This window comes from Pterocles gutturalis, unplaced genomic scaffold (genome assembly GCF_000699245.1).
Source record: "Pterocles gutturalis isolate BGI_N339 unplaced genomic scaffold, ASM69924v1 scaffold32066, whole genome shotgun sequence".
Taxonomy (NCBI): domain Eukaryota; kingdom Metazoa; phylum Chordata; class Aves; order Pterocliformes; family Pteroclidae; genus Pterocles; species Pterocles gutturalis.
This window is the reverse complement of record NW_010101441.1, coordinates 9,019-22,431: the sequence shown is the minus strand read 5'-3', so window position 1 is coordinate 22,431 and position 13,413 is coordinate 9,019. Positions and strand designations below refer to the sequence as shown.

The 13,413-nt window shown below is 38.4% G+C and overlaps 1 protein-coding gene across 1 annotated transcript; it reads left to right on the top strand.

The window, feature by feature from the left end:
- Positions 1 to 347: 347 nt before the first annotated feature.
- PSMA3 (proteasome (prosome, macropain) subunit, alpha type, 3) lies at positions 348 to 10,341 on the top strand (the record flags this gene model as incomplete). Its single annotated transcript, XM_010083470.1, has 10 exons — positions 348 to 430; positions 1,396 to 1,519; positions 2,550 to 2,651; positions 2,786 to 2,859; positions 3,455 to 3,527; positions 4,428 to 4,493; positions 7,724 to 7,770; positions 9,321 to 9,388; positions 9,528 to 9,592; positions 10,154 to 10,341. Coding segments are annotated over 10 exons (747 nt in total), but the record flags the coding sequence as incomplete, so codon positions are not given.
- Between the last annotated feature and the right edge of the window lie 3,072 nt (positions 10,342 to 13,413).

Sequence of the window (13,413 nt, the reverse complement as noted above, 5' to 3'; positions counted from 1 at the left end):
TATATATATATATATTTTTTTTTTCCCCAAAAAATTCTAAAATAAATCTAAAAGGCACACAGAAAGTTCCCATAGGTTTTAAGTATTGCATAATGAATGGTGATTTTGGACCTATGCAATATCTGGATTGGCAGGATTTGAGGTGTGGATATATCCAGCACTGATGCAATGACTTGTAGTTGTTAGTGTGTGTTTGCTGCTGTTTGTGCATCTTCTGTAAGGGGGCAGCCTGCTTTTGGTACTTTATCAATGGCATGTGGGTGACAGTCTTGCATTTTTAAATGTATAGACTTCTGAAAATACTGAGATGTAATGCTTTTTTCTGAGTGGTTTGTTTTCTTCTTCAGTATGACCTGTCAGCTTCCACGTTTTCTCCAGATGGCAGAGTATTTCAAGTTGAATATGCTATGAAAGCTGTGGAGAATAGTAGGTAAGATACAAATATCTGCATCTCTACCTGTTTGTTGGCCTTTTTTAAAGCACTGTATTTGGCCTTAGACAAGCATGATGGCATTAGTTAAAATTAGTTCTGAGCAACTGTTTCTCTACGTTCATTTTAGGAGGCTTCAAATTAAGTGTTGAAGTAGTATAATGACTTTTGCTTGATATAAATCACTTTTCACACTTTCTAGGAATCACTTTTGCTTGCTAGATACAGATACGTTGTGGAGAATGCACAGGCAGGCAGTAGACTTACTCATGTATTAGACTTACTTGTGTTACAGGCAATAAAAATTTTGTGCTTTGGGGCAAAATCTGATTGCAGGTCTCATTAGCATGTGTAAGGTGCTTAGCTGTTACGGTAGCAGAGCTGTAGCTGTACCTAGACGCCCATTTTGTGGATGTGAATTGAGGCACTGAAAGACTGACACTCTCACAGCCTCACACATTTCTAATTATTTCAAACATATTCCTCAGGAAACTGAGGACATCCAAGTTCTGCTAAATCTCCATCAGCTTCTCTGCAAGTATCTGTCTTCCCTCGAGTACAGGCAAAGGAATACTGTAAAGTGGAGACCCAACTTTGCCCTAGTGGCAGCGAGATGATTGATTAGCTGGGCATGGACTGGGTCACCCAAGTGTCTGATAGTAGCCATAAGCTGCCAGATAAGGATTAGTGACATCTTTTGTGTATGCCATGGTTGGTAATTTGTGCCTGATGATGCACTTTTTGAGGGTTAGAGTTATCACATCTCCTGGATGAACAGTGAATTTACCAAAAGGCAAGGTTAAACAGTCTGTGGTTTTCACACTAATATTGTTCAGCTCAGAGACAGGGCAGCAGCTATATGATTGCTCCAGGCAGTGCCACCACTGCATATAGTCTGTTCAAAACTATTTTGTATTTTACAGCACAGTTCTGTGTGAGAAACTTACCGTTATCTTGTCTTTCAGTACAGCAATTGGGATAAGATGCAAAGATGGTGTTGTCTTTGGAGTAGAAAAACTAGTTCTGTCCAAGCTTTATGAAGAGGGTTCCAATAAACGTCTCTTTAATGTCGATCGACATGTTGGAATGGTAAGGTGCCATTTTAGTTTTTCATAATTTGAAGAGGACTCCTCTCAAAAGTAGAAATCTATGGATCACAGAATGAGTCATAACTAGATTAAGAAAGTAATGTTAATGTTTTTGTGTACTTAGTTGGAAATGCCAGTGGATTTTTTTTTAAAGTATTTTATGTAATTTATTCTTGATTGCAGACACATACAGAAGTGAAGTCCAGATTTAAAATAGAAGATACGTACATATTTTGAGACTGTTAAATTTTTTAAAAATGCTTTTCAGCACTCCCAGTAGTTCAAAAATGAATGTAAATATAAGCACAAGCGTTAAAGTTGCCCTTTTTCATGCAGTTAACAAATAAGGTGTGTTGAGGGGAAAACATGTTGCGTACAAGATTGTAGAATCCTAGAATATCTCAAGTTGGTAGGGACCAATAAGGATGATTGAGTCCAACTCCCAGAAGATGCTCTTCTCAACAGTGTAGGAGTCAGCTGAATTCTGTAAAAACTGGTGTATACATTACTGGCTAATCTGTAATAGTGATGTCAAGATGATATCAAGTAGTTGTTACTGTATGACAAAAATGCCTGAAACTATCTGCTGGTGACATTGTGAGTATAGTGCAGAGAGTTGGATTTGCTTCTAATCCAAGTAGTCATATAAAATAGGAAAAAAGTGTATTGCTGTGGTTGTCTTTTTTGAAGTATTAGATGAAGGATTATAATAAACAATACTTCATATATAAGTATATACATATATAATATTGTTCAGGTTAGTGTAGTGGTGGCAAATCATAAGACACTATTTAACATGAAGATAATTTTGGTTATTGGCTTTTCCTAGAGAAAAATTCTGTACTGTATTAATATATAATCATATTGACATGTTTGGAGCTTGCTAGCAGATGAATAGCTTGATTGAATTCACTTGTAGTTGTACATAGAATTCAGTAAAGATCACAGTTAAGTTATATAATTAGACTTTTGTACATTGATAAGTTATTGCAAGCTATGTTTGGCCTAGCTGCTGACAATTCTCATTTCAGGCGGTAGCAGGACTTCTGGCAGATGCCCGTTCTTTGGCGGACATTGCTAGAGAAGAGGCTTCTAACTTCAGATCTAACTATGGCTATGATATTCCACTGAAGGTAAGAAATTGGCACCATTCACTCAAGTTTTTTGGCTTTCTTCATCTTGACATGGAAAATTAAATTTTATTACTTGAGGCTTCCTTATTTCTGTAAATAAGGGTTTCAGGTTTTTTTTTTATTTTTCCACTTAGCATCTTGCGGACAGAGTGGCTATGTATGTGCATGCGTACACACTATACAGCGCTGTCAGACCTTTTGGCTGCAGGTAAGTCTTTCAAACGTACACTATTTGTAAGGATCTTTTGTGTCACAATTGCTGGAACTATTTAGGTTGTCTAAGGTCTTTTTTTAAACTTTGAAGTGGTAGCCTACAAGTCATCTCACAGAGAGATTCCTTTCCCCTTTTTGTGTGTGTGTGTCTGTGTTTGTAAAACCTTGGGTGATGAATTCACATTTGCATAAGAGTGCACCAAGCTTGCTAGTTTGTCCCTGAATTTTAAAAGGCAGGAGTTATGCTATTAAATCTGTCACAGTGATGAAAGCAGAACTTTCTTCCACAATCATCCTGCTTCCCCTGGTGTAGCTAAAGAGTAGGTTACAGCTACAATGCAGCTGGAGTACAAATGGATGAATAAACTGAGATCTGCGCTCTAGTTACACGTAAGTGAAATGTTTCTGGCAACTTGCAGGTGCCGCGCTGTCATGGTAACACTAAACTGTCCAGACAAGCTGCTTAATAGAATGTAGCAGGATAGTAGTTTTGCTCCAGGAAGAATGTAGGAAACCTGAGTTGGTGTAGTGTCTGTAATTCTGTGCAGGTTGGTAGAAGAAATGTTTCTAACTTCACATTTCCCCTCCAGTTTCATGTTGGGGTCCTATGATGAAGATGATGGTGCACAACTATACATGATTGATCCATCAGGAGTTTCATACGTGAGTGTGTCAAAAATATTTCCATCTCAGCACAAGCTCTCTTTTAAAAGTTACAAGTTAGTAAAATAGTGAGTGCCATTCCAAAAGAGCTATTTTTTTTTCTCTTTTTGCTGTCGAAGATCTCTGGTGAATCACTGCTTAAAATGAACAGAGCTGGTTTTTGCTCATTTGCGTGTCCTTGCCAAACACACATTTCTTAGAAGTACAGTCTCTGAGAAGAGTTTTCAAGCTCATCTCTCAGAAATTTGCGAGTTCATTCTACCTGGCTATATCCAATGAAAGGTCCCATGCACTGCCCAAAAAGGGCAAGTATTATAGTGAAACCCCATTCACTAAATACTGCAGATAAAAGAGGGCGGTTACTCTGATGCTGGCTAACAGCAAGTCAAATAGATCCTTTTGTAAATTGTTAGTGCTGCCTCTTCAGCTATGTATTGCAGATGGGACGATACACACTCCCTCTTCTGATTTTTTAAATTTTCTTTTAATATATCTGATACCGTAGTTGTTGAGAGAAATAGAAGTGTTTAATTTTTATGCACTTACACATCAATATATTTTTATGGTAGGTGGGTTTGTGGGGTTTTTTGATCCTGTAGAATTTTTCTAATTCTAGTTTGCTCTTGGGTTTACTGTAATAATGATTTAAAAAAATTATCTATTGCAACAAATTGAGCAGGTATGTTTCTGTCCAGGAACTACTGAGCTCTTCTGTTTTCTGTCAACAGTGGTAGTACTTTATCTAGTAATTGGGTTCTATTCAACAATTTGGGACTGTGCCCTGAGAGAGAACAATACCAAGTTTTACTGTGTAGGTTTCATGTGCTAAGTGGCAGTAAGAACTATAGAGGGTTTAGTATTTAATTAAATTTGCATATTTTTTGTTTCTTTTTTCATTAGGGTTACTGGGGGTGTGCCATTGGTAAAGCCAGGCAGGCTGCAAAAACAGAGATAGAAAAACTTCAGGTAAGATGTTACAGTTTTATTGTGCTATTCCAAGACAAACATTCCTAGCTTATTGTGTTATCTCTTTGGATGCCTAAAATAGAAAATACAAAAGCAAATGGAATATTTCCTTGTATGTTGTAGGATAATACTGCCTCTCTAATAGCAGTGTTGCTCAACTCTTGCCCCCGGGCAATGGGTAGTCCATAGGGAGTGTACATGTTTAACACAGGAAGTGTAAACATATGCTCCCTTATATGCCAGTGAGCAAAGTAATTGAGTGAATATGAAAGTGTAACTAAGTCTTTAGTTGTGAATTAAAACCTTAGGGCAGCTAAGATGGTATATCTATTTTTTTCCAAAGGTTTTAGATTATACTTTTGTTTAAAAAGTTGAAAAAAAGATGGTCTTGTTAAGGACAATGCGTGGAACTGTTGAATACTGCATGAACGCTGGAATATTATGACTCTGAAAATGTAATGCATAAAAATAAAATCCTTGCTGGGTAAGACAGTGTTTCCCAGCTGGCTAGTGTTGAGGTACTGCCTTTTTTCAAGTTTGTCAGTTTGTTGTTGCTGACTGTACTATACCTTTCAAAACATCTTTCCATGTCTGATGAAGAGGGCTCTAGTGCTGTGAACACTAGGAAGAGTACAACTATATGGCACACCATCATTGTTACCAAAAAGAGCCATTTCTGTTCAGCATTTCCTGCTTGACAGTACTGTAACTTGTGAAGTGTTAAAAGAAAGTTCTGCGAGTGCACACTGAGAAGTTGTTTTGTAGCCTTCTAAATGAGCATGCAAACAGTTGGCTGTGTAAAACAAAGTCTGTGGAGAGAAGACTACTGAAACCTGCCTTGAGCTGATTTAGAACTATGTTAGAATCCTAAAAGACCTCTGTCCTTCGCTTCTGTTTTAATATCTGACACCCCTGGAATTGGAGACACTTAACGTGGGACAAAATCCTACTCCTGGTCTGTCTCGTGTAATTCTTACGTGATATTCTGCTTGCATCTTACTTAAGGTTTTGGTTTGCAGAAGTACATCACAGCTGCTTACTGCAAGGTTCAGAGTTCATATGGTTATCAGGCTTTTAAGAACAGTCTGTTTATGGTGCTGTAGCATCATAACTGAAAAATTACAGGAAGAATGAAAATGTTCTTAGATTTGCCTTGATTCAGTCTTCAGTCTGGTCAGATGCTTGAATACCAAATCGGAAGTAGGAAGCCTACAAGATCATCTAATCTTGATACAGGAATCTTGGTGCCTGAGAAATCATAATTTCAATTTCCTTGTGTGCAAATTGGCAGGAAGATAATGATATGTTGAGTAATATATAGTCTACCCCAAAAACTTATTTTTCTGTGCAGTGCTGGGATTTTCAAAACTTATTTATTGACTGAGTTTTTGTACAGCTAATAAGTGTGTGTATTGCTTGAACTTTGCACTAGAGGCTGTAAAATTTAGTACGTGGGAACAGTGGTGTGTCATATGGCCTAACTGCATTTGTTTATTTAATGGCTTGTTTGCAGAATGTCTTCAGTAACGCGTATGATCTAGTCACAGCAATGTGAAGCAAGTCCAGTCTTGCGTGACAATACTTTCTGTTAACTGTAGACTGGGCAGGTTTCTAGGTCAGAGTTAATTTTGATGAGATGGATTTGTCAAAACTGAAATAGGAAAAAGAAGTACGAAAGCTGTTGTAGGGTGATACCACCTACAGTAGCCTGTCAACTAAGATTTGTTCCTGTGGAAGAGATGACTACAGATGGAAAGTAAGAGGCAAGCAGGTAGTCAAAACTTTAAACCTGCCTTACAGGTACTGCAGAGCAGATACTGTATCTGGGAGGGGACAGAGCATGCGAAACCCTCACATGGAGCTGAGGTTGCAAGCAGAAAACACTGCATTGATCACATCTGTTGGATCTTATGCAAATATCTGATATCTTCAGCTGTGGGAAAACTTGTAGTCCTGTGAATCTCATGATCACTTCTGCAGTGCTTCTCATGCAGCTCTGATGCTACGTACACCTTCTTGATATATGGACATAATCGTAATTGACTCCAGTGATAAACTGTTAGCGTGTTTACTCTTGTTATCTGCAGAATTAACATACCTGGGATGGGAAAAGGATAGTGGTGAAAAGTAAATTTACTTCAGTTTTCTCTCTTGTAAATATATGTGATAGTAGCAGACCTTTGGATTTTCCTATTTCACTAACATTATATGCATAAGTACGCATAGTATTTAAAAGTTTGGGTGACGCAAGTTCTATTTGTACACAGCAGTGCTGTGTCATGAATCGAGTGTCACAAATGTAAGGGCTGGGGCTATGGGTCTCTGTTTAGGTAAAATGTGTGATGTATTGGAGTATATTTTGTGATTAATGGCCCACTGGTTTCAATGAATAATGACGGGTTCATTTTTGTGAGTGCAGTATCACAGGCTGATGTCTGTCTGGTTTGTGCAAATGAAACCCTGAGAAGGGAAATGAGGCTGATGTTGTTTCAGCCCTGGATTAATGAAATATAGTAGAATTTATTGGTACTTCATAGTCCAGGAGAGTTGACTGGCAAGATATTTGACCTACAAAACATAAGTTTATTATGTCATGGAAATTGGCATGAGACTCTATTTTGATTAACTGTGAAACTGTCAGAAGTCTGTGATGTAACAGTGAGAAAATATAAAACGAGATGCCGATACCTTGCTCAGGCACGCAGTTGGTTGTTAACACTGGAGCAACATTCTCCTCCTTAGGGCATTACTTAAAAGTCAAAAATTGCTTGCATAAAATGTTGATAAGACCAAAAGTATTACAATACTAGATAGAAATAATATGAATATTATACATGAAAATATGGTGCCTCCTCTATATTGTACATGTGGTTATTTTATGTCAGTTCATCATAAAGCATCTAAGAACAAGTCAGGCTTTTATGATGCAAAGGTTTATCTGTTCAGCTTCTAGGCGTTCAGCTGATGAGTGCTTTCAACTGGGGAAGTTTCCACGTAACGGGTTTATTAATAGAATCTTTCAGTGGTAAAATTCTTCACTGGAAGAATGACTTGCATGTAGCAGGCTGATAGATGCATCATAGAGAATAAACTTGGTTCTAGTCTTTTTGTCACGTCTGTCGCTACTGAACAGTAAGTTCATCAGGCATGTGCACAGCCACTCATGTAGAAATGCCTTGTGGAAATGGAAAACAGTATCTTCTCTTTAGCTGTGTATTTTTTGTCTGCAGATGAAGGAAATGACCTGCCGTGATGTTGTTAAAGAGGTTGCAAAAATGTAAGTCTCCAACCTGTTTTTTCCAACTCAACAAAAAATCCGTACTGGTGAGCTTGCTGTGGTTTCAGACCAAAGCTGTTCCTTTTAAACTGAGTACCAGGTTTCACTTCTACTAGATGAGTGCTCATGCTGACTCTAGTATCTAAACTCCAGTCTCCAGCATTTTATGGCTGTTGCTTAGAGGGTTATAAAGAAGTAATAAAAATGCTTCTATTGTTGGCGTTGCAGCATGTGAGTTTATTTTGGAGTTTGTGTCTGAGGCTGTCATGGCAGCAGCTAGAGGAAAGAATTTGTGGGATATCTGTTCTTCAAAGCTAACAAGGACCTCAAAGCAGTTCTGAAATGGCACAAATGAGGCACAGATTTTCAAATAATGAAAAGACTTCTGTTCTTTAATTCTGCCTCAGCTCAAAACTTAACGGCAGCTCTAGTTCTGTTTTTCAGCTCAAATTCAGCTCCTTAGTAGCATTTAGCAAGATAGCAAAAACTTTAATTTTTTAACCCTAAAATACTAACCAGAGTAACAATTTCTCCAACAGCTTGTAATGGTATGCTTTGTTGCAAAAGGCTTGTACCAGCTGAACACATAAGAAAGGCCTTTAGATCATCTTAGGCAATGATCAGTAAGTCCAGTCTAACAGTGCCAGAAGGGTGTCAGAAGAACATAAGCATCTAGTGATACTTCCCTGGACACCAGTGTTAACTTTGTTATTTGTATTTGTTTCACAATACTTTTATCAAACTTTAACTGGAAGTACTTAGCATGCCACTGAAGGTATCCTTCCTTCCTCTGCTATCTCCAGGCTTTCTGTGTTGGCTAGAAATAGTTGGTATTTGACTCATTAATGCTTTCTGAAACAGACTAAGGAGTACAACCTTCTCAACAAGTGAAGCCACACGTTATTCTAAGTTCTGCTATTGTTTTGAGTTTATGTTTCTACTCAGGGTTGTTACAGTTGACATGTTCTGCCACTGAAGACTGAATGCTATGATGCAGTCGAATCAGTATTGCTGTCACAGTGTAACATTTTTATTCCATGGAGTACAGAGTGATTTTAGTACTCTGGATGGTACTGCATATGCTGTAATACCACTTGTAGTTTAAATTCTGATTACCATCATCTTTGACATAAGCATGGCAGTCTCTGTGGAGATCTAATTAGACACATACTATGGTGTTGGGTTTTAGTCTTAAGTGTAAACTGGAATAAGATTTACAGGAGAAATACGGGACACTCCTAACTGTAACACCTAGCAGGAGCAGGCAAAGATGACGTAGCCTTGGTTCTTCAGTATTTGAATCTTAATGTTTGTTCTGATTAGGATACCTTGAGCTTCTCAACCTGCATCTTAAATGTAATCATTTAATGTATTGTTACACTAGCAATTAAGCCTGGAAAATTCTCTGATTTTTTTGTGTTTGTGGGCAGGGGAGAAAGCATGGGGAGAGCTTATATTAACCATAAGAGGAGTACTTAAACAGAAGGAAGGAAGTATATTTAGCCTATTGATTAATCTGTTCTAATCTGTACTTTCTCTGTTCCTTCTAGAATCTACATAGTTCACGATGAAGTGAAGGATAAAGCTTTTGAGCTGGAACTCAGCTGGGTTGGAGAAAGTAATGCATTTCTGTAATTTCTATAAATGCTATAGAGAATTTATACCTTTCTGTAACTACAACATTGCTTCTTAACTTCACTCCGTATGTCAAGGTCTTTGTGTGACTTCTACTTAAGATGTACTCTCTTTATTGGCAGTAACCAACGGAAAACATGAAATTGTTCCCAAAGACATCAGGGAAGAAGCAGAAAAATATGCTAAGGTAAGGTCCGGTTTTGGTGTCATCTCAGTGCTTCACTTGGCAAACAGAGTAGAAGGAACTAACTGAAGGTTAGGCTTCTACTGTTGTGATGACTGGAAAATGTATAGTTAAACCACACATCACTTAAGCATTAGATTATGTTATTCTGAAGGGAGAATAGGGAAGTTTCAAATGGAGCCCAGGGATAGTTCTTACTTTCAAAAACTAATTCAGCAGGCTTACACAGGTGGTGTGTTTCTTCTTCAAAAGTAAATGTGTTAACTTTTCAACAATGGTACGAGTGAGTCGGAGAAGTAGTAAGTCATGTTGCCTAGAACAGATTTTAAAGACAAACAGCTGGAGCAAGTTAGACTTCCAGTATTTGACAGCTTTGCTTTTGTTCTAAAAGTAATGATGGTGTTCAGAATTACCTTCTAAAGGTATGAACTAGCCTGCTGAATACAAGGCTTTGGACAGACTGAGAGGATTGTAAAACTACAGCAAAACTAATTTTGCTTATTATAGGCCAAATTATAAAACAACTGTTAAACTATTTTTAATTAAACTTTTTTTTTTAAACAGGAATCGTTGAAAGAAGAAGATGAATCAGACGATGACAATATGTAACACATTGTTAGTTCAAGACAAGTTCAATTTTTCTTAACTTAAACAGGTTTGTTTATAATGTATTAAGCATGGGATGCTATTATGTACTTGTTGGAAGAAACTGACTGACCAACTTCCACTAATAAATTTTCCATTTTACTGTCTGTTAGCTTTTATTTCAAAGGAGTATAGGCCAGCATCATCAAGAAGCAACTGTACTGTGTTATCAAAACAGACATTAAGAAGGAAAGCTCTATCAGGCTGGTGTTGCTTTCTCTTACTACAGCACTCTATTTGAGCCCAGCTAGGTAGAGGAAAACAATGTGCTTCAAAATTTGGCACACTCTATCGGGGACTGTAGCAATAGGAATGGCTTTAAGCGGAAAGAGGGTGGATTTAGAAGAGATATTAGGAAGAAATGTTTTCCTGGGCGGGGGGTGAGGCAGTGGCCCAGGTTGCCCAGAGAAGCTGTGGATGCCCCATCCCTGGAGGGGTTCAAGGCCAGGCTGGATGAGGCTTTGAGCAACCTGGGCTGGTGGGAGGTGTCCCTGCCCATGGCAGGGGGTGGAACTCCATGATCTTTCAGGTCCCTTCCAACTCAGACCATTCTGTGATTCTGTGAAGTCTCTTGTTCATACTGCGTAGTTTAACATTAAAAACTAGTATTTGATTATTCCTTGATTAACCAATATCCCAGTTTGTGGTTCATTCATAGCCAATCCCAGTCTGTGATTGCTCTTGGCAGAAGAGATGAGAACATACATAATTGTAAAACAGCTGGTTACAGGTTAAGGTTATGTGCACAGCTGACAACTCCAAACAGCCTACATAACAAGCAAGAGTTCAGATTAAAGTATAGAAAATTCCAAAGTATTAAGCCTCGGCTTATCTGAAAAGTAGGAGAAATTAAAAACTAATTCAATTTAAAATAGTGCTTGGGTTAAGTTCTAAAGCTGAGAGACTGTTAAGCAATGTAACTGGAATTAATGCTTGAAGAGCTAAACTATTTTTAAACAGCTTCATTTAGCTGTAGTTTCTTACATCACTTCTGAAGCAGCTTTATCAATTGTTGACCTTCCCAGGAGCTGAAAACAAGCTTTCCTGCTTTCTTTCCCCACTTCCTAGGAAAAAAAAGACTGTTTATTTTAGTCACTTCAAAGTCTTGAAAGATCAGGTAACAAACTGTTCTGTTCACCCCTGTAAAACTCAGCTAAAATTGAAGACTTGTTTGTATGTGCAGTTAAAATCCTAATGTTCATCTTAATCTAAAATGCATACTTTTCCAATGAATCCAACTCCTCAGCTTTAGTACTAAGCAGTAATGATCAGCAGCCTTTAAAACAAAAGCTTTCCCTTACAGGTTTTTTTTAATAGTTTTTTTCCTTTTGAAAAAAATACCTGGCCTTCTACAGTCTCTTTTCTAATTGGATTAGATAGAGGTTCTACTTCCTTTCTGTGACAAGGGAAAGTCAATAGATAGATGGATCTGTCTTGAGAGTTAGTGACTGTCTCAGGCTTAAGCCTTAGCTGGAGTCAAGCTACCCAAACTCTTGCCTCTCCAGCTGGGCATAGCTTTCAAAAGCTGCTGGAACTCTTGATCAGGCCTGCCTCAGCCAACATTAATCCTGACCATGACAGACAGCCTCCTTCAGTGTCTCTTCCTGAGGCAACAGTATAGCTGTTACACCGAGTCAGCCTTTAGTTCTAGGTTGCATTTCTCCAAACTGAATTTACTACTGAAGTTTAGTGCTGACTCAGCTGCTTGAGTCATGAGCAAGTGCCAGTCAGGAAACTAATCAGCACTCTGAAGCATTAGCTGAGGGCCGATCTTTCTCTCACTGTATATGACAGCAGAGAGGCTACCTGACTCTCTTCACTTTATATCTAAGATGTTGCTGACAAACTGCTAAATGGAAGTTAAAGCCATCCTTGTCGGGTTACATGCATCCATGCAATCCTTTCAGTGACAGACATTCAGAATTAGGGACAGGAAATACAACAACAGTTACAGAAGTCAGGTTTCAGAGTTAAGTGAGAAAAGCAAAACCAGCTCTGTGTATTTACAAGATAAAGTGGAAGGAAGATGTTCTACAATATGTGAAAAGATGTAAGTAGGAACAGAGCCACCTGATTGCTTATTCAGAATTTCCACATTGCTATGTTCTCTAATAAGTAGCTATCTAAAAAGCTCCTTTGAAGAACCATGCTTTGTTTTTTTGCTTGTTGTGGAAAGGGGTATAGTAAAGTCCAATGAGAAGCAATCCAAGAGTATGTGCATTTTGCAGTGGATAGTAGGACACACAAAGGGCTGCACAGTGGTCCTGCCTGTCATGGCAATGTTCAGTTAAACAACACTAAGGTGACCGTCAGGTTCTTTTCAATGAATTTTGGTACTGAGAATTAGTATTTACTTGTTGCTGTGTCAGACAGTGGAAGTTAAGCAGGGGAAGACACCTTTCAAAAAGAAGAAAGTGGCTTACATGGCAACACTGACCACATAAAAGACTTAAAAAATGCAGTGGGACAGCACAGCATCATTAAACTTTTGATTGAATATTGAAGATCATGGGTTTTTTTCTAAAACATAGAGGTATCTGAGGCACATCACTTGGTGAAAGCTAAACTCCAGAAGGCCTCAAGCTGGATCTGAGATTATTTAAGCAAGGACTAGATCTGTTACAGAACAAGGAAAAAGAATATTAAATCTCAATTAAAAAAGCTTACTTTTAGCAGAGGCTCTGTTTTAATTACAGGATTAGGGGGAAAAAAAAAAATCTATTGTAGATACTCCCTTACCCTCCAGTCTTAAACATCTAGGAGGAAGAGTTTGATTTAAGCCCAGAGAACAAAAACTGATCAGGTAGCTAAAACAAAGATTTGAAAGCTTCCAGCAGTCAGTGTCCTGTAGCTTTAGCTGTGGGGCATGTCTGGAGAACATATGTATGCTCACAGTCTGGGGAACTGAAGGGCCAGAAGAGCTGTCCTGTGAGACAAAGGATAGCATGTGTTCCTACTTAAACCTTACTCCTTTTGAGTAAGCTCACTCTGAGAGCAGTTGAGTCTTTTAACAGTGCCAAGGGACAAGTGCAGCCCAGCTGGCTGACTTGATTCAAAGCTGCTTACAACACAAACAGGTGCAATATGATAGACCAGGAGGGGTCTGTGACAGTGACCTCCAGAGGCTCCCAGCATTCAGCAGCAGAGGCAGCATGCTTTCCTACCGAAGCAGGGCTTGG